Source organism: Bombina bombina, chromosome 3 (assembly GCF_027579735.1).
Source record: "Bombina bombina isolate aBomBom1 chromosome 3, aBomBom1.pri, whole genome shotgun sequence".
NCBI lineage: Eukaryota > Metazoa > Chordata > Amphibia > Anura > Bombinatoridae > Bombina > Bombina bombina.
This window is the reverse complement of record NC_069501.1, coordinates 43,540,232-43,563,530: the sequence shown is the minus strand read 5'-3', so window position 1 is coordinate 43,563,530 and position 23,299 is coordinate 43,540,232. Positions and strand designations below refer to the sequence as shown.

The following is a 23,299-nucleotide window of genomic DNA, read 5'->3' as shown; positions in this document are numbered from 1 at the left end:
ATTAGCTAGCATAAGTGCTCTAAGCTTGTTAAGTATATCATCCAATGGAGTCGTTGCCTGTAAAGCCTCTTCCAGAGACTCAAACCAGAACGCCGCAGCAGCAGTGACAGGAGCAATGCATGCACGGGGCTGCTGGATAAAACCTTGTTGAATAAACATTTTCTTAAGGTAACCCTCTAATTTTTTATCCATAGGATCTGAAAAAGCACAACTGTCCTCGACAGGGATAGTAGTACGCTTTGCTAAAGTAGAAACTGCTCCCTCCACCTTAGGGACCGTCTGCCATAAGTCCCGTGTGGTGGCGTCTACGGGAAACATTTTTCTAAAAATAGGAGGGGGGGGAAAATGGCACACGGGTCTATCCCACTCTTTATTAATAATTTCTGTAAACCTTTTAGGTATTGGAAAAACCTCAGTACACACCGGCACTGCAAAGTATTTATCCAGTCTACACAATTTCTCTGGCACTGCAATTGTGTCACAGTCATTCAGAGCAGCTAAAACCTCCCTAAGCAGTACACGGAGGTTCTCAAGCTTAAATTTAAAAGTAGAAATATCAGAATCAGGTTTCCCTGAGTCAGAGATATCACCCACAGACTGAAGCTCTCCTTCCTCAGCTTCTGCATATTGTGAGGCAGTATCAGACATGGACCTTAAAGCGTCTGTATGCTCTGTATTACGCCTAACACCAGAGCTATCACGCTTTCCTCTAAATTCAGGCAGTCTGGCTAATACCGCTGACAGTGTATTATCCATGACTGCCGCCATGTCTTGTAAAGTAATCGCTATGGGCGCCCTTGATGTACTTGGGGCCATTTGAGCGTGAGTCCCTTGAGCGGGAGTCAAAGGGTCTGACACGTGGGGAGAGTTAGTCGGCATAACTTCCCCCTCGCCAGAATCCTCTGGTGATACATTTTTTAAAGACAAAAGCTGATCTTTATTGTTTAAAGTGAAATCAATACATTTAGTACACATTCTCATATGGGGTTCCACCATGGCTTTTAAACATAATGAACAAGGAGTTTCCTCTATGTCAGACATGTTTGTACAGACTAGCAATGAGACTAGCAAGCTTGGAAAACACTTTAAATCAAGTTAACAAGCCTATATAAAAAACGGTACTGTGCCTTTAAGAGAAACAAATTTTGTAAAAAAAGCAGTAAATCAAACGACATTTTTACAGTGTATGTAATAGGTTAGCAGAGCATTGCACCCACTTGAAAATGGATGATTAACCCCTTAATGCAAAAAACAGATAAAAAAAACTAAATAAACGTTTTTTAAACAGTCACAACAACTGCCACAGCTCTACTGTGGCCCTACCTTCCTCAATAAACGACTTTTGAAGCCTTTAGAGCCCTTCAGAGATGTCCTATAGCATGCAGGGGACTGCTGAGGGAAGCTGAATGTCTCTGTCTGTAATTTTAACTGCGCAAAAAAGCGCTAAAATAGGCCCCTCCCACTCATACTACAACAGTGGAAAGCCTCAGGAAACTGTTTCTAGGCAAAAATCAAGCCAGCCATGTGGAAAAAACTAGGCCCCAATAAAGTTTTATCACCAAAGCATATATAAAAACGATTAAACATGCCAGCAAACGTTTTATATTGCCATTTTATAAGAGTATATATCTCTGATAGTAAGCCTGATACAAGTCGCTATTAAATCACTGTATTTAGGCTTAACTTACATTAATCCGGTATCAGCAGCATTTTCTAGTCCCTAGAAAAACTTAAAACTGCACATACCTTATAGCAGGATAACCTGCACGCCATTCTCCCTCTGAAGTTACCTCACTCCTCAGACATATGTGAGAACAGCAGTGGATCTTAGTTACAAGCTGCTAAGATCATAGAAAACGCAGGTAGATTCTTCTTCTAAATACTGCCTGAGATAAAATAGTACTACTCCGGTACTATTTGAAAATAACAAACTTTTGATTGAAGAAAAAACTAACTATATTTTATCACTCTCCTCTTACTACCTCCATCTTTGTTGAGAGTTGCAAGAGAATGACTGGATATGGCAGTTGGGGGAGGAGCTATATAGCAGCTCTGCTGTGGGTGTCCTCTTGCAACTTCCTGTTGGGAAGGAGAATATCCCACAAGTAATGGATGATCCGTGGACTGGATACACCTTACAAGAGAAAGCTATAATTCAAGGAAAAGTACCTTGAGCAGGCAAATGTTGGAGTTGCAACTCCCACAGAAGGCCTATTGCGCTCTTTCTTGCGATGGCGGAGCTTCATCCTTCCCCACTTTTGGGGGGGTCGTCTGGTCGGGTGTGCGGGCATGACTCGAAACAGAGAAAACCATGCCCACACCCCGACCAGACGATCCCCCCCCAAAAGTGGGGAAGGATGAAGCTCAGCCATTGCAAGAAAAAGCGCATTAGGCTAACGAGTCAGCGTCCGGAAGAATCTTGAGTGAAAACCAAACGTTAAACACATCTCCCAACTTCCATTTAAAGGAAATAACGGTTCAAAGTCTCGGGGACCTGAAGAACCTAGAGTCGTCTGCAGAAGCAGAATCATAGCCCAGGCGAGTAGCCCGAATGGACCACCCTTAGAGTGATACGCACAACGTCCGGAGAAGTTGCATATAAACCATAGGCCTCATACATCAGTAGGATCCGAGCCGGGAGTCCATAGAATAGGCCTCCTCACCATGAAGGTGACATGAACCCAGGTAACAGCTGAAAAAACACCCGACCAGTACCAGTCTGTAACTGTTCAAGGTCCAAGAAAATTTGTCCCGAAGGATCAATAAATGAACTAGAAACTAAAATTCTAATATTCAACAAGTGCGCAACATCCGAGGGAGTGCCCACGCGACCACGAGTCACAAGTATCGGTTCCAAAGAAAAATTATAAAACAAAATCTAACAGACCTGAGCTCAAGGAAAAACAAATTAAACACATTCCGGATCAAAAATAAAATGAAAGGCAGCACCCATCGGGTGAACGCCCAAGGTGAATGAGAACGACAACAGGACTAGCCGAGTAGATGTCCCATTCACCCAAGCTCAGAAAAGGAACCTAAAAACATATAAAAAATAAAATGAAGACGATAAGGAGATTGTCTTCCTCCCCTAACGTCGTATCCAGTTTGCCATCCAACTTCTAAGGCCTCTGATCCCTCTGCCCCATAGGACCGGGATCCTCTAACATTGCCAAAACATGTCTTAAAAGAACCCTAAGGCGAGCCAGCCTATAACGGAAGGCAAAATCATCCCTCGCCGAATCTGCTTGAGACCTCAGCTCCAAGATTGAGGGGCCCCTGAAGCCTCAGGGGCCAATGTTTCCCCGGCAGGCCGAACTGAAATGGGCGATCCCACGCTCGATGGGCCTAGGTTAATGGAGCACGGACAGTATCAGACAAATACTTCACTTGGGAGATATAAATGAGGCAGTGCCATAGAAATGGCCATGTGGAACCGTACCATAACCTCCGGTGGAAACAAGCCATATGGAAACTTGCATGCGGGTCATAGAAACCTTGGAGGCGGATGGCTCAACGTACTCTAAGCTCCCAGACTCATGAGAAAAAATACTCTAAAACGGCACCTGGAACATAACTGATGGGCATTAATTACCCGGGCCATTTAATATTCATCACAAGACACATCCTCCGTATAGGAGGCATCATTGTCGCGCATATCAGAATCCTCCATAATCTTGGGATTACAAAAAGATAAAACTAACTGGCACCCTTTGACACCCCCAATGGCTGGGGCACTCACCACCTCCTGTGAACCAGACAACCCACGAGCTAGACTCTCTCAGTCACACACAGTCAGCATACAGAAGTGAAAAACAACGTAACCGCACCCGTCACGAGGTGCACCGTGCCAGTCACAAAAGGGCACGTAATCTGGAAAGATTGTGTCATTAAAAGAAGGCAGTTATGTTCCGTAAAGGCTGTGAGCCTAAGTAAAGCTACACATTTGCAGAAAGAACCATATAACAAACATGATTAAAAATCCCCCCTGTTCAATAACCCCTCTGAGGAGATATTAACCCATAATTCCTTATTAAGATAAAAAAAGTACCACTGGGACCCTACCTTGTTTCGTTAACATTACATTCACATATCGAAATAAAATGAGACGATCTTACCGGAATTTGCGCCGTGGAACAGGAACACGGCCCTTCAAGTGTGACAGATAGTAGCCTCGTCAACACTGATTACCAAAGGAGCTGTTAATATGAGTCGGGATGGGTTCGCAGGAAAACTCTCCCTGCATCTCCAAACTCTAACTTTCATCCATGCTCTCACTGAGAGGCTGACAACTTCTGTACACTTCTCTGCCAACATCCTGTGACGAAAGGCTAAGAATGACTGGGGGATGAGGGAAGTGGGAGAGGTATTTAAGCCTTTGGCTGTCTTTGCCTCCTCCTGGTGGCCAGGTTCTGAATTTCCCAAAAGTAATGAATGCAGCTGTGGACTCTTCCCTTTTAAGAAGAAAAGATTAATTTTGTCTTTACTATGTTTTTAAACATGAAGGTGCCCATAACTTTATAGAAACTAAACCTTTACATTTACATCCTCAATATCTAAACAACTAATAGAATTGTAAAAATACATATGCATATAAGCCATTTAATATCCCTTTAACGTGCTTAATTACTATAAAAGAAGGGACACTGTTTCAAGAAAACATATTCTAGATGTTTAGATCAAATTGACACAAAAGGCCAAAATTAAAGGGATATGAAACCCAAATGTTTTCTTTTGCGATTCAGATAGCGCATACGATTTTAAATAACTTTCCAATTTACTTCTATTAAAATTTTGCTTCATTCTCTTGTTATTCTTTATTAAAAGAGCAGCAATGAACTACTGGGAGCTTTCTGAACACATCAGTAAACCAATGAAAAGAGGCATATATGTGCAACCACCAATCAGTAGCTAGTTTTCAGCTCCTGAGCCTACCTAGGTATGCTTTTCAACAAAGGATATCAACAGAACCAAGCAAATTAGATAACAGAAGTACATTGGAAAATTGTTTATAATTGTATGCTCTACCAGATTCATGAAATACATATTTTGGGTTTCATATCCCTTGTGCTAAGCACTTTCCAACCAGGGAGCTAAGCTGAATTTGAGGGGGTTTTATTTTTTTAAATATATATTTTTTTTAAACTTTTTTTTTAAAACTTTTTTCTTTCCCCCAGATCCTTATACAGTTGAAAAGGTTAGGCGATTACCTTTCCAACGGTGGGTCTTAAGGGTCTGTAGCTGCTTAGATGCATGAGATACAGGCTTCTAAGCAGCATGCTCCATTTCCCTATACTGTCTATTGTATTTTTTAAATAAAGTTACGCAGTGACGTTATCACGTCATTGTGCGTGACGTCACCGCGCAAAACATGAAGTCCCAGCGATGCCCGTCACTATGCATGCCCGATCGCTGGGGTAGGAGCGGGTGGGAGCCCCCAGATCTCCCTCAAGGTGGGAGAGTGCTAGCGACGGCTCTGAGACGTTGTTAGCACCTGACAATGTGCGACAGCTCAGAGCTGTTGTTAGCATTCAAGGGGTTAAAAGGACATATGGGTTATACACTAACTCTAACCTTACACTTCCAATTCACTAAGAGTACGTTATTGCTGAAACCTATACAAATATTTATGTTTTGGTTATGCATATTATAAATAAATCTTGCTCTGTTCTTAAAACCTCCAGCCCAGACTCCCCCCCCCAAAAAAAGAGTTAGTTTAATATAAAGGGACAGTAAACACAATGAGATTGCAACTTAAAATATTTAAATTATGCATAGCACAGCAAGTTTTCAATATACTTTCATTATTTATTTTGCCCCCTTTTCCTGTAAGTCTAAAATTTTGGGGTTTTGAGTTTTAAGAACTTAAAGTGCACATGGCAGATCTCAAAAGCCTATCACTGTTGGCTTCAGCAATGCAGATTATTCTAACAAAATGTCTTATTCCATAGCCAACAAGATGTTAATGTATTTAAAACAATTTCCCCTAATATATTAAAGGGACATGAAACCCAACATTTTTCTTTCATGATTTAGGTAGAACATACAATTTTAAACAACTTGCTTCATTCTCTTGGCATCACTTGTTGAAGGAGCAGCAATGCATTACTGGTTTCTAACACATGGGTGAACCAATGACTATCGGTATATATATGCAGCCACCAATCAGCAGCTAGAACCTAGGTTATTTGCTGCTCCTGAGGTTACCTGGAAAAACCTTTCAGCAAAGGGTAACAAGAGAAAAAAGCAAATTAAATAATAGAAGTAAACTGGAAAGTTGTTCAAAATTGTGTGCTCTGTCTAAATCATGAATGTCTAATTATTACTTTACTGTCCCTTTAACTTATTGCAAGACAGCAGATGTTTCCACCTTAAAAACATCTTTAAAATTAACCACTTCCTAACACAGAACATAAATAAGATTTGAATCCACTCTCTCATCATTTCCCACCTTGACTACTGCCACTTCATCTTGTCTGGTCTCCCCAGCTGCCATCAATCTCCTTTACAATCCATAATGAATGCCTCTGCCAGGCTGATCTTCCTTATCCATTGCTCCTCATCTGCCAGTCCCTTCACTGGCTTCCTATAGCCTCCAGAATAAAACACAAAATCCTGACTCTGACATTCAAAGTCCTCATTAACACTGCTCCCCCCCCCCCTCCATAATATCTCAGACCTCATATTCCCATCTACAGGACTTCCCCTAAATAGCCCATATTATGTGGAACTCTCTGTCTCACTCCACAAGATTCTCCCCTAGTTTTCAAACTCCTTAAAGACTCTACTGTTCAGGGATGCACACAATATTCACTATAACCTTTTCTTACCTCACTTCCTCTTCTCCTTTTGTCATCTCCTGAACCCCATTAGAATGTTAGCCTAAGAGCCTGGCTGTTTTGTAGATCACCTTCATGAGAGCAGATTTACAACAGAGCAACTCTGGGCAGGGCCCTCTACCCATTTGTTGCCTATAAATGCTACCTGCATATTAGACGGGTGTTTATAGTGCTGGGGAATCTGTTGGCGCTCTACATATACCTGATAATAATAATAATATGAATTCATTGCAAGACTGCTGATCTGTAATTACAACAAGTTTAGTGCCCCTTAAATATATTTTAATGCAGACCTCCAAGAAAACTGGAATTAATTAATTTATCTTAATACATAAATCCTCTCTCGCTTTAATATATAGTATCACATATTCCAGTGCTCTGTTTTGTGGTTACTAGTCACGTTTCCCTTTAAGTGACCCAATGAGAGATCTGGGGAACTGAGAGCTTGTGCTCTATACAGCGACTCGACAGCTAATTGTACCCACCTGTTCTTCTCGTTTCTGCTTGCGTAGCTGTAGGCCTTCCTCCTCCCGCCTCCTTCGCATTTCGTCAGGATTTAGAGACTTGTTCTTATAGCATTTAAGCCGAGAGGTTTCTTTTCCTGAGCTGGTCATGATTACTGCAAACAAAAGGAGAGATATCTTTATGTGTCGCTATGTAAAATGATACAAACCTCTCTAACAAAGCTTTCTCGTGGAAGTCATAACTGAACTATCACGATTCAGACACAGCGTACAATTCACTTCTGTTATCAACCTCACCTGTTTATGTAGCTCCTATCCATGAGAGCATACTGAGGTAAGCTCAGGAGCGTCCACGTGTCTTGAGCACTATATGTTAAACATTGTTACAAACATTTTTGCAAACACTGCTGCAACATAGTATCTGCTCCAGACTCTACCTCAGTATGCTTCCATGCATATTAAAAGAAATATGTACATTGGATTTTATTTAATTAACAAAAATGCTTCTAGAAAAAGCTAATACTGTTTCAGCGGCATATGCACATATGCTGTGCATGCCCTCTGCACAAACATTTAAACACCACACCTGAAAGTCAGCAGCGGCATGTGCAATGCACAGTGACTGTTCTTAGCAGGGGCAGTATTTTAATGCTAGAGCACAGGGCAAACGCAGCATATGTGCATATGCCACTAAAATATTATTAGCGTTTTCTAGAAGCATTTTAGGCTACTACAAACACAATGCAAAACAATCTGTACATGCAACACTGAAGAACACTCATGGAAGTTAAAATGTGATTATCATGTCCATTTAGAACAGCTCTAAAAGTGTGGGACACAGTACTGAAAAAAGAAAAAGAAAAAGAAAAAAAACACAATAAAAGCCCTTTAATAAAATTTGACTGCAAAGAGACAATACATTAACCATAAGTTTCTAAAGTTTAAAGAGCTCTATCAGAGGAAAGTGAAATAGGTTTAAAGATCCAAGTCAGGTAGCTTTCAAAACAAAGCCAAGTAGTATTAAGATGACACACAAGAATCAAGATTCAGTTGTTAAATCTTCCAGACCATCTATATATATTTATATTCATATCTATTTGTGATTTGCTGGCGTCTGGGTTTGTTGAGACCTGCTGTGAAGATTTCAGAGATATTTAACTTCCCGCGGTCAAGCCCTGCACAACCTGAGAATCATCATCAGATTTAAAGGGACATTAAACACTAAATACACGCTAGATAGAATGATGCATTCAAAGAAAAGATTAGTCCATGACTAACATGTAGATGTATTTTTTAAAGTTTCATTAGTTGTTTAAATAGTGACAAAATAAGTGTAAAGTTTTAGTGTCTATAAAACACTGGGAGCTGCCATGTTGTAACTTGTGTTACCTTCTCTGCTGTGGCCAATTAGGGACAGTTATAAATAGGTCATTCGAGTGTGCAGCCAATGGTTGTGCTGGATTTAACAGTGTTCTACACTTCCATGTCTAACAGAATGGAATTACAGGCAAAGAGGACAATATAAATAATGAAAGTATATTGCAGAGTTGTTTTATTATATACAATTTATCATTTTATATTACCATCTCAAAGTGTTTAATGTCCGTTTAAAGAACACTTTTTCATGAAATCTGTGCCTTTTTCATCTAATTAGAGCAGTTGTATAAAAGAAAAGTATCACCTGAATATGTGTTTCTTCGTGTTTCACTACTGCATGCTTATGTTTTATTTTCTGTGTTCTATCTATGTAGAAATCTTAATACAGGTATAAATCCTCAAATCTGGAATGTTATGTCTCTTTAATACACTTAGAAATATCATTAAAGAGAAGCAGTGTCAAAGAAAATCACTGGTATTCCATAAAAAACATAAATTATGCTTACCTGATAATTTTCTTTTCTTTTGACGGGAAGAGTCCACAGCTGCATTCATTACTTTTGGGAATTCAGAACCTGGCCACCAGGAGGAAGCAAAGACACTCCAGCCAAAGGCTTCAAATACCTCCCCCACTTCCCTCATCCCCCAGTCATTCTGTCGAGGAACAAGGAACAGTAGGAGAAATATCAGGGTGAAAAAGGTGCCAGAAGAACAAAAAATTTACTGCTGCGTCATAGACAAAACGCGGGCAGGAGCTGTGGACTCTTCCCGTCAGAAGAAAATTATCAGGTAAGCATAGTTTATGTTTTTCTTCTTAAACGGGAAGAGTCCACAGCTGCATTCATTACTTTTGGTAAAACAATACCCAATCTAGGGGACACTGTATGCAAACAAAGGGTGGGTACAAAAAGGCGGCCCCTTCGAAAGGCACCACAGCCTGAATTACTCGAACCCTATAAAAAATTATGAACGACACGGGTAAAAAAACGGAAGCCCAGGCAACTGCACATCAGTTAAATAACCTGCAAAGCCGTGCTAAAGACCACTCAGACCCATAGTCTCCTGAGCACAAAAGCCTCAGAGGAGCCAGCCCTGCGGCTCTCGACTCCCACAAAGTACCCCCGACCTAAAGGTCAAGAACCTCTATCTACCCCCAAGAGGGAAAATAGATAACCCCAAAAAAGATCTAAAGGATCCTCCAACACAGGCTCAAAACCAAACCTAGAGCAACCCAAGGTTGCCACAGTACCATCGCCCAGGGAGACGAACTCCCTAGAGGACAGGGACCAAAAGAAGTACATAGTCAGGAAAAAAACTTCACGAAGATCCCCCGAGGGTCACCCTCATATCCCTGACACAGAACCTTACCATCAGGTGCTCCAGAAGTTCCCTGTTGCATCATAGTCAAGTCGAAAACCTTCGGGCTAGACAAGCATAGACAGCAGAGACAGGATAATTATCCCAGCAGCTAACAAATAGTTCTCCAAGAGAACACCGAGCCGTCTGAACAAGAACTTACGATGTATGTATGTATGTATTGGGTACTTGTAAAGCGCGGCAACTCACTAGTAAGGGTCAAAAGGCGTTGCTCACTGTATCGACCTCGGAAGGATGAAAGGCTGAGTGGACCTCGCCGGGGAATCGAACCTGCAACCCTTGGGTTGCTACAGAACTCAGCCACAGTGCCTTAGCATGCTGAGCTATCTGTCCGGCTTGCTGAGCTATCTGTCCACAATGACCAGCCTACAGGCAGCAAAGCTGACCCTAAGCCATCGTGAAACTCAAACCACCAAATATTGCCAACAAATCTCAACAATAGCTCCCGACCAGAAATAGGTTCCAAGGAGCGTCCCCTCCCAGCAGCAGACACCATCAGAAAGAGGTGGACATCAAAAGTCCTCCCACAGAAGGAGAGGACAGACTCAAGAGGAAAACGGTCAACACTGCATAAAGCAACCGATCCCCGACCTACCCTCCAGGGTAATGGTCCCAGCCCAAAGGCTAGTTAAGACCGAAGACAAAAGTCCCAGACCTCTGGAAGAAAAGATGAATCTACGAAGAGGAAAACCCCAGAGTAGAACTCTGACCGGTACTAAAAACGGCATGCTACCATGAGTCAGGACAGACTTTGTGCTTGGGTCTGAGACCCCCTGCACTGCTGCCTATCATAAAGAGGAACACTTCCCAAGGGAAGTACTCAGACCCCCCGCATCTAAATATCAGAATCCAGCATATAACAGGAGCCTAACCTGGGTTTAAACCCACAATCTCCTGCTTCAGGAACGGTGGAACAAACCACTACTCTACATCTCCCTATTCCAAGATTCTGAGAACGCAAGAAGGGGAGAAAACCCCTACAAGGCAAGAACCCACCCCCCACTCTAGGAGAGAAAAAGGGAACTAGGTAACGGAAAACACCCTACCATTAGTGGCGAGACCCTTCGGCCAATATTGCCAGCCTGGGTGAAAAGGTACCTGGAGTCTATAAGGAACATCAAATGTACCAGAAGACCAGTAGAGACCCGTCAGAGAGACCTTAACCTAAGTCTCAGGCAGATAAGAATCTCATGAGAGACAGAAACCCCGCCCTCTATAAGGGTATACGCAGGAACCTGAAACCTAAGATTAAACAGAACCGTCCAAGCCCGATCCAGCAAGAGACATGGTCCTAAGCCAGAGTCCTCGAAAGCAGAATCGATAGAAAGATCTAACTTCCCGAGGAACCCCAAGCTGCCTCCTATGATTAGGGGTGCACCGTCTAAAGTTCGTAGACTTAACGAACCTAGCAAACAGCCCCAAGCCCAAGAGTCTGAAAGAACTCCTGACCAGTTTAAGAATTCAGCCCCCATTGCTCCTGGATCGCAAGGTAAACTCCCGTAGACCAGCATAACTACCTGTTACACACGCTGGAAGGTAACAACCAACACCAGAAAGTGGATGTGAACCCTGGACCTTCTGCTTGCATCCCAGAGAGCCAGCAGGAAAACACCCTCCACTAAGCCCCCATGGAGCAGAGGATAAAATGGTCATCTACCAGACCCCAGAAGGGCGACGGTCTATAACCGACCTCGGACCTCCACTCTCAAGCCCAAAGGCTAGATCTGCAACAAGGTCGAAGAGAACGCCCGAGTGCTGAAAGACCATAGTAAGACCAGGGTGAATTCTATGTATGGAAAAGACAACAGTCTCCAGAGATCCTTGCAGGATTGGACTCCCAAAAACCCCTTTAACAGGGCAAAGGCTGTGAGCCTCGCAGTTCCTACAGAAGCCAGGGTAACCCCTGTACTCAACATACTAGGGCAAACGCAAAGCTGAGCAAAGGAAGAAGGACATGCCCGCACTTCCAGAACAGATGACACAACCCAAGATGGGAAGGAAAAGAACTCCGCCACCACAAAGTAATGCTATTAGGCTATATCCGGAAGAAAACTAAAGTGAGGACGCAAATCGTTCACCACTCAGAACTAGACCACGGAGGTCATTCACATCTCCCAATTCTAAGGGAAGGAAACTACGGTTCCGAGACCCCAGGGACCTTCAAAAACCAAGATGACGTCTGAAAAGTCAGACCCGTATTCCAGGTGAATACACAGAAAAGACAACCTTAGCTCGGAACTCACAACCCTCCGCTCCGAAGCGTTGGATCTACACACTAGGCCCCATACTTCGAAATAGGATCCGAGCCCGGAGTCCATATCAATAGGCCAAGTGACATTCAGAATCCGACAGGATTCGATCAGCACCACAAAGGTGACATGAACCCAAGCAACAGGAGAAAGCGCACGACCAGTACCTGCCTGGTATAAGGACACTCCAAGGTCCACTCAAGGAGATTAACTTCATCCCCAAACGTCTATCCAGCTTGCCATCCAGCATCTAAGGCCTCGGATCCCTCGGCCCACTAGGACTGGGATCCTCTAGCATCGCCAAAACATGCCTTAAAAGGACACGAAGACGTGCCAGCCTATAATGGAAGGCAAAATCAACCCTCGCCAGATCAAATAAAGACTCCGGCCCGAGGTAGGGACCCCTGAAGCCTCAGAGGCCAATGCTTCCTCAGGCGGCCGAACTGAATCAGGCGATCCCACGCCCATCGGGCCCTGGTTAACAGAACACGGACAGCAAACCTAAAAATATTTAACTTGGGAAATATAAATAAGTCAGTGCCATAGAAATGGCCATGTAGAACAGTGCCGTAACCTCTAGAGGAAACAAGCCACCTTCTGGAGGAGTAAAGGCCATAGGGACACCTGCTTGCGTAGCAAAGAAAAGTTCTGGGGCACTCGCCTCACGGGACATGGAAACCTCGGAGGCGGATGGCTCAACGCAGTCTAAGGTCCCTGTTTTGGGAGAAGAGAGTACTCTAGAACGACAATCGAAACATAACTGATGGGCATAGATAACCCGGGCCATTTCATATTAATCACAAGATGCATTCTCCATACCGGAGACATCCGTGTCTAAGATATCAGAATCCTCCATAATCTTGGGATTACAAAAATGACAAACACTAACTAGCACCGTTTTTATACCCCCAATGGCTGGGGCACTCACCACCTCCTGTGAAACAGGCAACCCACAAGCAGACTCTCTCTGGCGCCACACAGCATACGGAAGTGAGAAACAACGTAACCGCACCCCTGTTCAATAACCCCACTCCTCAGGAGATATTAACCCATGATTCTTTTTTAAGATCAAAGGAGTCCCACTGGGACCCTACCTTCTTTTCATTAACATTACATGCACATATTGAATAAAATTAAACAATCTTACCAGTATCTGTACCGTGGAACAGGAACACGGCCCTTCAAGTGTGAAAGATAATAGCCTCGCTTCTGACATGGACTTGAGTGAATAAAGGCAGGCAGCGAAACTCGTCAACGCTGATTGCCAAGGAGCTATTAATATGAGTCGGGATGGTTTCGCAGAAAGACTCTCCCTGCATCTCCGCACTCTAACTTTCATCCATGCTCTCACTAAGAGGCTGACAGGATTACTTAAAACTCCAGTCCCATTTCGAAGAGGACTACCCTCCATAAGAGACTATCTCAAACTTCTGACACTTCTCTGCCAACCACCTATGATGAAAGGCAAAGAATGACTGGGGGATGAGGGAAGTGGGGGAGGTATTTGAAGCCTTTGGCTAGGAGGGCCTTTCCCTCCTCCTGGTGGCCAGGTTCTGAATTCCCAAAAGTAATGAATGCAGCTGTGGACTCTTCCCGTTTAAGAAGAAAAAGGTCATCTATTTGATAAGTAGAACAAGGATTGCATACAATTAATCTGCCTGCTTGGGGAGGCACAGTTACAAATTCGCTAGTATAGAAATAACTTAATTTATGTAAGAACTTACCTGATAAATTAATTTCTTTCATAGTGGCAAGAGTCCATGAGCTAGTGACGTGTGGGATATACATTCCTAACAGGAGGGGGCAAAGTTTCCCAAACCTTAAATGCCTATAAATACACCTCCCACCTCACACATACCTTAGTTTAACGTGTAGCCAAGAAGTGAGGTGTGGGGAAAAAAAGCAGTAAAAAGCATATAAAAAGAGGAACTGGGAAAAATAAAGTGCTTTATACAAAAAATAGGGTGGGTCTCATGGACTCTTGCCACTATGAAAGAAATGAATTTATCAGGTAAGTTATTACATAAATTATGCTTTCTTTCATGTAAGTGGCTATCTAAGAGTCCATGAGCTAGTGACGTATGGGATATAATACCCAAGAAGTGGAAATCCACGAGTCACTAGAGAGGGATGGATAAATTAAAGGGACATAATACTCATATGCTAAATCACTTGAAACTGATGCAGTATAACTGTAAAAAGCTGACAGGAAAATATCACCTGAGCATCTCTATGTAAAAAAGGAAGATATTTTACCTCACAATCTCCTCAGCTCAGCAGAGTAAGTTCTGTGTAAAAAGTTATACTTCACCTGTTCCCAGCTGCAGGTAAAAAAAAATAAAAAATGAAGAGATGAACAGCAGCCAATCAGCATCAGCAGTGCTGATGTCATGAACTCTTACTGTGATCTCATGAGATTTGACTTAACTCTCATGAGATTTCATAGTAAGCTTCCTTTACCTGATTGGTGAAATAATACGAGGCTCATCCCCTAAGCTGTCCTAGGACAGACACACTAAAATGCTGCTTAGAAATCCTTTACAATGGGAGTTGGCTACTGAGGAACTTTTGAGGTAAATAAAATAGCTTTCTTTTTTACATAGAGATGTTCAGGAGATATTTTCTAGTCAGTTTTTTACAGCTATGCTGCATCACTTTCAAGTGTTTAAACATTTGGGTATTATGGCCCTTTAACAACAGCTAAATTCGCTGAGAAATTAAATCCAAAAAAATAATTAAGTTATCTTAAAAATTAAAAAAAAAAACTCAAATCAAAGGCACTAGAATCAAACTGAGACAACTGCCTGAAGAACCTTTCTACCAAAGGCTGCTTCCGAAGAAGCAAACACATCAAAATGGTAAAATTTAGTAAAAGTATGCAAAGAAGACCAAGTTGCTGCTTTGCAAATTTGATCAACTGAAGCTTCATTCTTGAAAGCCCAAGAAGTGGCAACTGATCTAGTAGAATGAGCTGTAATTCTCTAAAGGGAAGACTGCCCTGCCTCCACATAAGCTTTGTGAATCAAAAGTTTCAACCAAGATGCCAGAGAAATGGCAGAGGCTTTTTGACCTTTCCTGGAACCAGAAAAAATAACAAATAGACTAGAAGTCGTTCTTACCACATCCAAATAATGTAAAGACCTTTCAAGAGTATCCTTAGGATTAGGACACAAGGAAGGAACAACAAGTTCCCTATTAATGTTGTTAGAATTCATAACTTTAGGCAAAAATTCAAATGAAGTCCACAAAACAGCTTTATCTTGATGGAAAATCAGATAAGGAGACTCACAAGGGAGAGCAGACAATTCAGAAACTCTTCTAACAGAAGAGATAGCCAAAAGAAATAACACTTTCCAAGAAAGTTATTTAATATCCAGAGAATGCATAGGCTCAAAAGAAGAAGCCTGTGAAATCTTCCAAAACCAAATTGAGACTCCAAGGAGGAGAAATAGATTTAATAACTGGTTTGATATGAATCAAAGCCTGAACAAAACAATGAATATCAGGAAGTTTAGTAATCTTTCTTTGAAATAAGACAGAAAGAGCAGAAATTTGTCCTTTCAAAGTATTTGCAGACAAACCTTTATCCAAACCATTCTGAAGAAACTGTAAAATCCTAGGAATTCTGAAAGAATGCCAAGAATATTTATGAATGGAACACCATGAAATATAGGTTTTCCAAACCCGATGATACATTTTCCTTTTAACAGACTTACGAGCCTGTATCATAGTGTTAATCAGAGTCAGAGAAACCTCTATGACTAAGCACTAAGCGTTCAATTTCCATGCCTCCAAATTTAGATATTTGAGATCCTGATGGAAAAACCGCCCTTGAGACAGAAGGTCTGGCCTTAAAAGGAAGGGGCCAAGGCTGGCAACTGGACATTCGGACAAGATCCGCATACCAAAACCTGTGAGGCCATGCTGGTGCTATCAGAAACACATGAGATGGTTCTATTATGATCTTGGAGATCACCCTTGGAATTTGTTTGGTAATACCAAAATTGGTAATAACAAGGAACTGCTAAGGCATCCACCATCTCCGCCTGAGGATTCCTGGACCTGGAAAGGTATCTGGGAAGCTTCTTGTTTAGATGAGAGGCCATAAGATCTATTTCTGGAAGACCCCACATCTGTACAAGATGAAAAAACACATCTGGATGGAGAGACCACTCCCCCGGATGTAACGCATGACGGCTGAGATAATACGCTTCCCAATTGTCTACACCTGGAATATGAATCGCCGAAATTTGACAAGAGTTGGATTCTGCCTAAGGAAGTATCCGAAATACTTCCTTTATTGCTGAAGGACTGCGAGTCCCTCCTTGACGATTGGCATATGCCACTGTTGTGATATTGTCTGTTTGAAAACTAATGTAAAGTTCTCTCTTCAATAGAGGCCATGCCTGAAGAGCTCTGAAAATAGCACAGAGTTCTAAAATGATTGGTAACCTCGCCTCTTGAGGATACCAAACCCCTTGTGCTGTCAGAGACCCCCAGAAAGCTCCCCAACCTGTGAGACTTGCATCTGTTGAGATCACAGTCCAGGTGGGACGAACAAATGAGGCCCCTTGAACAATAAAGTGATGGTCTAACCACCAAGTCAGAGAGAGTTGAGTTTTGGGATTTAAGTATATCAGTTGTGATATCTGAGTATAATCACTGCACCATTGGGGCAACATGCAAAGCTGTAGAGGCCTCAAATGAAAACAAGCAAAGGGGATCGCGTCCGATGTTGCAGTCATGAGACCTAAAACTTTCATGCACATAGCCACTGAAGGGAATAATAGAGACTGAGGCCTAGATTTAGAGTTCGGCGGTAGCCGTCAAAACCAGCGTTAGAGGCTCCTAACACTGGTTTTGGCCGCCCGCTGGTATTTGGAGTCAGTGATTAAAGGGTCTAACGCTCACTTTACAGCCGCGACTTTTCCATACCGCAGATCCCCCTACGCCATTTGCGTAGCCTATCTTTTCAATGGGATCTTTCTAACGCTGGTATTTAGAGTCGTTTCTGCAGTGAGCGTTAGAGCTCTAACGACAAGATTCCAGCCGCCTGAAAAAAGCAGGAGTTAAGAGCTTTCTGGCTAACGCCGGTTCATAAAGCTCTTAACTACTGTACCCTAAACTACACTAACACCCATAAACTACCTATGTACCCCTAAACCGAGGTCCCCCCACATCGCCGCCACTCGATTAAAATTTTTAACCCCTAATCTGCCGACCGCCACCTACGTTATACTTATGTACCCCTAATCTGCTGCCCCTAACCCCGCCGACCCCTATATTATATTTATTAACCCCTAACTTGCCCCCCACAACGTCGCCGCAAGCTACTTAAAATAATTAACCCCTAATCTTCCGACCGCAAATCGCCGCCACCTACGTTATCCCTATGTACCCCTAATCTTCTGCCCCTAACATCGCCGACCCCTATGTTATATTTATTAACCCCTAATCTGCCCCCCACAACGTCGCCGACACCTACCTACACTTATTAACCCCTAATCTGCCGAGCGGACCTGAGCGCTACTATAATAAAGTTATTAACCCCTAATCCGCCTCACTAACCCTATCATAAATAGTATTAACCCCTAATCTGCCCTCCCTAACATCGCCGACACCTACCTTCAATTATTAACCCCTAATCTGCCGACCGGAGCTCACCGCTATTCTAATAAATGTATTAACCCCTAAAGCTAAGTCTAACCCTAACACTAACACCCCCCTAAGTTAAATATAATTTTTATCTAACGAAATAAATTAACTCTTATTAAATAACTTATTCCTATTTAAAGCTAAATACTTACCTGTAAAATAAATCCTAATATAGCTACAATATAAATTACATTTATATTATAGCTATTTTAGGATTAATATTTATTTTACAGGTAACTTTGTATTTATTTTAACCAGGTACAATAGCTATTAAATAGTTAAGAACTATTTAATAGTTACCTAGTTAAAATAATTACAAATTTACCTGTAAAATAAATCCTAACCTAAGATATAATTAAACCTAACACTACCCTATCAATAAAATAATTAAATAAACTACCTACAATTACCTACAATTAACCTAACACTACACTATCAATAAATTAATTAAACACAATTGCTACAAATAAATACAATTAAATAAACTATCTAAAGTACAAAAAATAAAAAAGAACTAAGTTACAGAAAATAAAAAAATATTTACAAACATAAGAAAAATATTACAATTTTAAACTAATTACACCTACTCTAAGCCCCCTAATAAAATAACAAAGACCCCCAAAATAAAAAATTCCCTACCCTATTCTAAAATACAAAAATTACAAGCTCTTTTACCTTACCAGCCCTGAACAGGGCCCTTTGCGGGGCATGCCCCAAGAATTTCAGCTCTTTTGCCTGTAAAAAAAAACATACAATACCCCCCCCCCAACATTACAACCCACCACCCACATACCCCTAATCTAACCCAAACCCCCTTAAATAAACCTAACACTAATCCCCTGAAGATCTTCCTACCTTGTCTTCACCATCCAGGTATCACCGATCCGTCCTGGCTCCAAGATCTTCATCCAACCCAAGCAGGGGGTTGGCGATCCATAATCCGGTGCTCCAAAGTCTTCCTCCTATCCGGCAAGAAGAGGACATCCGGACCGGCAAACATCTTCTCCAAGCGGCATCTTCTATGTTCTTCCATCCGATGACGACCGGCTCCATCTTGAAGACCTCCAGCGCGGATCCATCCTCTTCTTCCGACGACTAGACGACGAATGACGGTTCCTTTAAGGGACGTCATCCAAGATGGCGTCCCTCGAATTCCGATTGGCTGATAGGATTCTATCAGCCAATCGGAATTAAGGTAGGAATTTTGTGATTGGCTGATGGAATCAGCCAATCAGAATCAAGTTCAATCCGATTGGCTGATCCAATCAGCCAATCAGATTGAGCTCGCATTCTATTGGCTGTTCCGATCAGCCAATAGAATGCAAGCTCAATCTGATTGGCTGATTGGATCAGCCAATCGGATTGAACTTGATTCTGATTGGCTGATTCCATCAGCCAATCAGAAAATTCCTACCTTAATTCCGATTGGCTGATAGAATCCTATCAGCCAATCGGAATTCGAGGGACGCCATCTTGGATGACGTCCCTTAAAGGAACCGTCATTCGGCGTCTAGTCGTCGGAAGAAGAGGATGGATCCGCGCTGGAGGTCTTCAAGATGGAGCCGGTCGTCATCGGATGGAAGAACATAGAAGATGCCGCTTGGAGAAGATGTTTGCCGGTCCGGATGTCCTCTTCTTGCCGGATAGGAGGAAGACTTTGGAGCACCGGATTATGGATCGCCAACCCCCGCTTGGGTTGGATGAAGATCTTGTAGCCAGGACGGATCGGTGATACCTGGATGGTGAAGACAAGGTAGGAAGATCTTCAGGGGATTAGTGTTAGGTTTATTTAAGGGGGTTTGGGTTAGATTAGGGGTATGTGGGTGGTGGGTTGTAATGTTGGGGGGGGGGGGTATTGTATGTTTTTTTTTACAGGCAAAAGAGCTGAAATTCTTGGGGCATGCCCCGCAAAGGGCCCTGTTCAGGGCTGGTAAGGTAAAAGAGCTTGTAATTTTTGTATTTTAGAATAGGGTAGGGAATTTTTTATTTTGGGGGTCTTTGTTATTTTATTAGGGGGCTTAGAGTAGGTGTAATTAGTTTAAAATTGTTGTAATATTTTTCTTATGTTTGTAAATATTTTTTTATTTTCTGTAACTTAGTTCTTTTTTATTTTTTGTACTTTAGATAGTTTATTTAATTGTATTTATTTGTAGCAATTGTGTTTAATTAATTTATTGATAGTGTAGTGTTAGGTTAATTGTAGGTAATTGTAGGTAGTTTATTTAATTATTTTATTGATAGGGTAGTGTTAGGTTTAATTATAACTTAGGTTAGGATTTATTTTACAGGTAAATTTGTAATTATTTTAACTAGGTAACTATTAAATAGTTCTTAACTATTTAATAGCTATTGTACCTGGTTAAAATAAATACAAAGTTACCTGTAAAATAAATATTAATCCTAAAATAGCTATAATATAAATGTAATTTATATTGTAGCTATATTAGGATTTATTTTACAGGTAAGTATTTAGCTTTAAATAGGAATAAGTTATTTAATAAGAGTTAATTTATTTCGTTAGATAAAAATTATATTTAACTTAGGGGGGTGTTAGTGTTAGGGTTAGACTTAGCTTTAGGGGTTAATACATTTATTAGAATAGCGGTGAGCTCCGGTCGGCAGATTAGGGGTTAATAATTGAAGGTAGGTGTCGGCGATGTTAGGGAGGGCAGATTAGGGGTTAATACTATTTATGATAGGGTTAGTGAGGCGGATTAGGGGTTAATAACTTTATTATAGTAGCGCTCAGGTCCGGTCGGCAGATTAGGGGTTAATAAGTGTAGGTAGGTGTCGGCGACGTTGTGGGGGGCAGATTAGGGGTTAATAAATATAACATAGGGGTCGGCGATGTTAGGGCAGCAGATTAGGGGTACATAGGGATAACGTAGGTGGCGGCGGTTTACGGAGCGGCAGATTAGGGGTTAAAAGTGTAATGCAGGGGTCAGCGATAGCGGGGGCGGCAGATTAGGGGTTAATAAGTGTAAGGCTAGGGGTGTTTAGACTCGGGGTACATGTTAGAGTGTTAGGTGCAGACGTAGGAAGTGTTTCCCCATAGGAAACAATGGGGCTGCGTTAGGAGCTGAACGCTGCTTTTTTGCAGGTGTTAGGTTTTTTTTCAGCTCAAACAGCCCCATTGTTTCCTATGGGAGAATCGTGCACGAGCACGTTTTTGAGGCCGGCCGCGTCCGTAAGCAACTCTGGTATCGAGAGTTGCATTTGCGGTAAAAATGCTCTACGCTCCTTTTTTGGAGCCTAACGCAGCATTTGTTTGAACTCTCGATACCAGAGTTAAATTTATGGTGCGGCCAGAAAAAAACCCGCGGAGCGTTAACAGCCCTTTTACCGCCAAACTCCAAATCTAGCCGTGAAAGTTTAGACAAGCCAAAACTAACTTCATTTGTCTTTTGTCTGTCAGAGAAAGAGTCATGGATACTGAATCTATCTGGAAACCTAAAAAGGTGACCCTTGTCTGAGGAATCAAGAAACTCTTTTTTAAACTGATCCTCCAACCATGTTTTTGAAGAAACCACACTAGTTGTTCTGTGTGAGATTCTGCTAAATTAAAAGATTGAGCTAGTACCAAGATATCGTCCAAATAATGAAAAACACCGCAATACCCTGCTCTCTGATTACAGAAAGAAGAGCACCAAGAACCTTCGAAAAGATTCTTGGAGCTGTCCAAACGGAAGAGCGACAAATTGGTAATGCTTGTCTATAAAAGAAAATCTCAGAAATCGATAGTGGTCTGGATGAATTGGAAAGTGAAGATAAGAGTCCTATAAGTCTATTGTGGACATGAAATGACCTTGCTGAACAAAAGGCAGAATAGTCTTTATAGTCACCATTTTGAAAGTTGGGACTCTTACAAAACGATTTAAATATTTCAGATCCAGAATTGGTCTGAGTGAATCTTCTTTCTTTGGGACAATTAATAGATTTGAATAAAAACCCAAACCCCATTCCTGCAGAGGAACTGGAACAATCACTCCTGAAAGCTGTAGGTCTGAAACACAGTTTCGAAAAGCCTGAGCCCTCACAGGGTTTGTTGGAACAAAGAAAGAATCTTCCCATGGGAGGTCTTATTCTGAAACCTATTCGATACGCCTGAGAAACAATATTCTGAATCCAATGATTTTGAACAGATACTGTCCAAATATGTTGAAATGATTTCAGTCTGCCCCAAACCAGTTGAACTGGTTTGAGGGCCACACCTTCATGCAGTCTTAGGGACTGGATTCGTTTTTTATAAGGCTTGGATTTATTCCAATTCGGAGAAGGTCTCCAATTAGAGCCAGAGGCCTTAGGGGAAAGAGAGGTATTTTGTTCTATATTCTGACTAAAGGAACGAAAACGATTGGGAGCTTTAAATTTACCCTTAGATTTCTTATCTTGGGGCAGAAAAACTCCCTTTCCCCCGGTGATAGTGTAGATAATAGAATCCAATTGAGAACCAAATAAATTACTACCGTGAAATGATAAAGATAGTAATCTAGATTTAGACACCATATCAGCATTCCAAGATTTAAGTTATAAAGCTCTTCTAGTAAGAATAGCTAAAAATATAGATTTAATATCAATCATAATGACATGAAATATAGCATCACAAAGGAAATTATTAGCATGTTGAAGTAAAAGAACAATGGTAGACAATTCAGAATCTGTTAACTGTTGACCTAAACTGTCCAACTAAAAAGTTGAAGAAGCAGCAGCAACATCAGCCAAAGAAATAGCAGGTCTAAGAATATAGCCAGTATGTAAATATGCTTTTCTAAGATAAGATTCAATCATCCTAGCCAAATGATCCTTAAATGAAGTACTATCTTTCAAAGGAATAGTAGTACGTTTGGCAAAATTAGAAATAGCCCCATCAACCTTAGGGACTTTTTCCCAAAACGCTAAATTAGCCACAGGTAAAGGATATAGCTTTTTAAACCTAGAAGAAGGGTTAAAAGAAGAACCAAGTTTAGACCATTCTTTCGTAAACATATGAGAGATAGCATCTGGAATAGGAAAAACTTCAGGAGTAACCTAAGAAGTTTTAAAAACAATAGAACTAGATTCCTCAATACCCAAAGTAAACAATACTTCCTTTAACAAAGAACGAATATATTCAATCTTAAAAAGAAAGGTTGATTCATCAATTTCAGTCTCTGAAGTAGGATCCTCTGAGCCAGAGAAATCCTCATCAGCAGAAGATACTTCAGTATGCTGTTGATCAATACAAGCTTCATCAGATTTATGAGAAGTTAGGAGAGAACTTTTACGTTTATTTGAAGGCGCAATAGCAGTAATAGCCTTCTCTATGGCTGCAGCGATATAATCTTTTATATCTACAGAATTA

The 23,299-nt window shown here is 41.5% G+C and overlaps 1 protein-coding gene across 4 annotated transcripts in view; it reads right to left on the bottom strand.

The window, feature by feature from the left end:
- The window catches only part of KPNA1 (karyopherin subunit alpha 1), a 244,350-nt gene that overhangs the window by 149,048 nt on the left and 72,003 nt on the right, over positions 1–23,299 (bottom strand). For all 4 annotated transcript variants that reach the window (XM_053705809.1, XM_053705810.1, XM_053705808.1 and 1 more), the window contains one exon: positions 7,322–7,455. In XM_053705809.1, coding sequence (XP_053561784.1) covers positions 7,322–7,450 — 129 coding nt within the window. In that variant the 5' untranslated portion in view covers positions 7,451–7,455. The remainder of the gene's footprint in view (positions 1–7,321; positions 7,456–23,299) is intronic.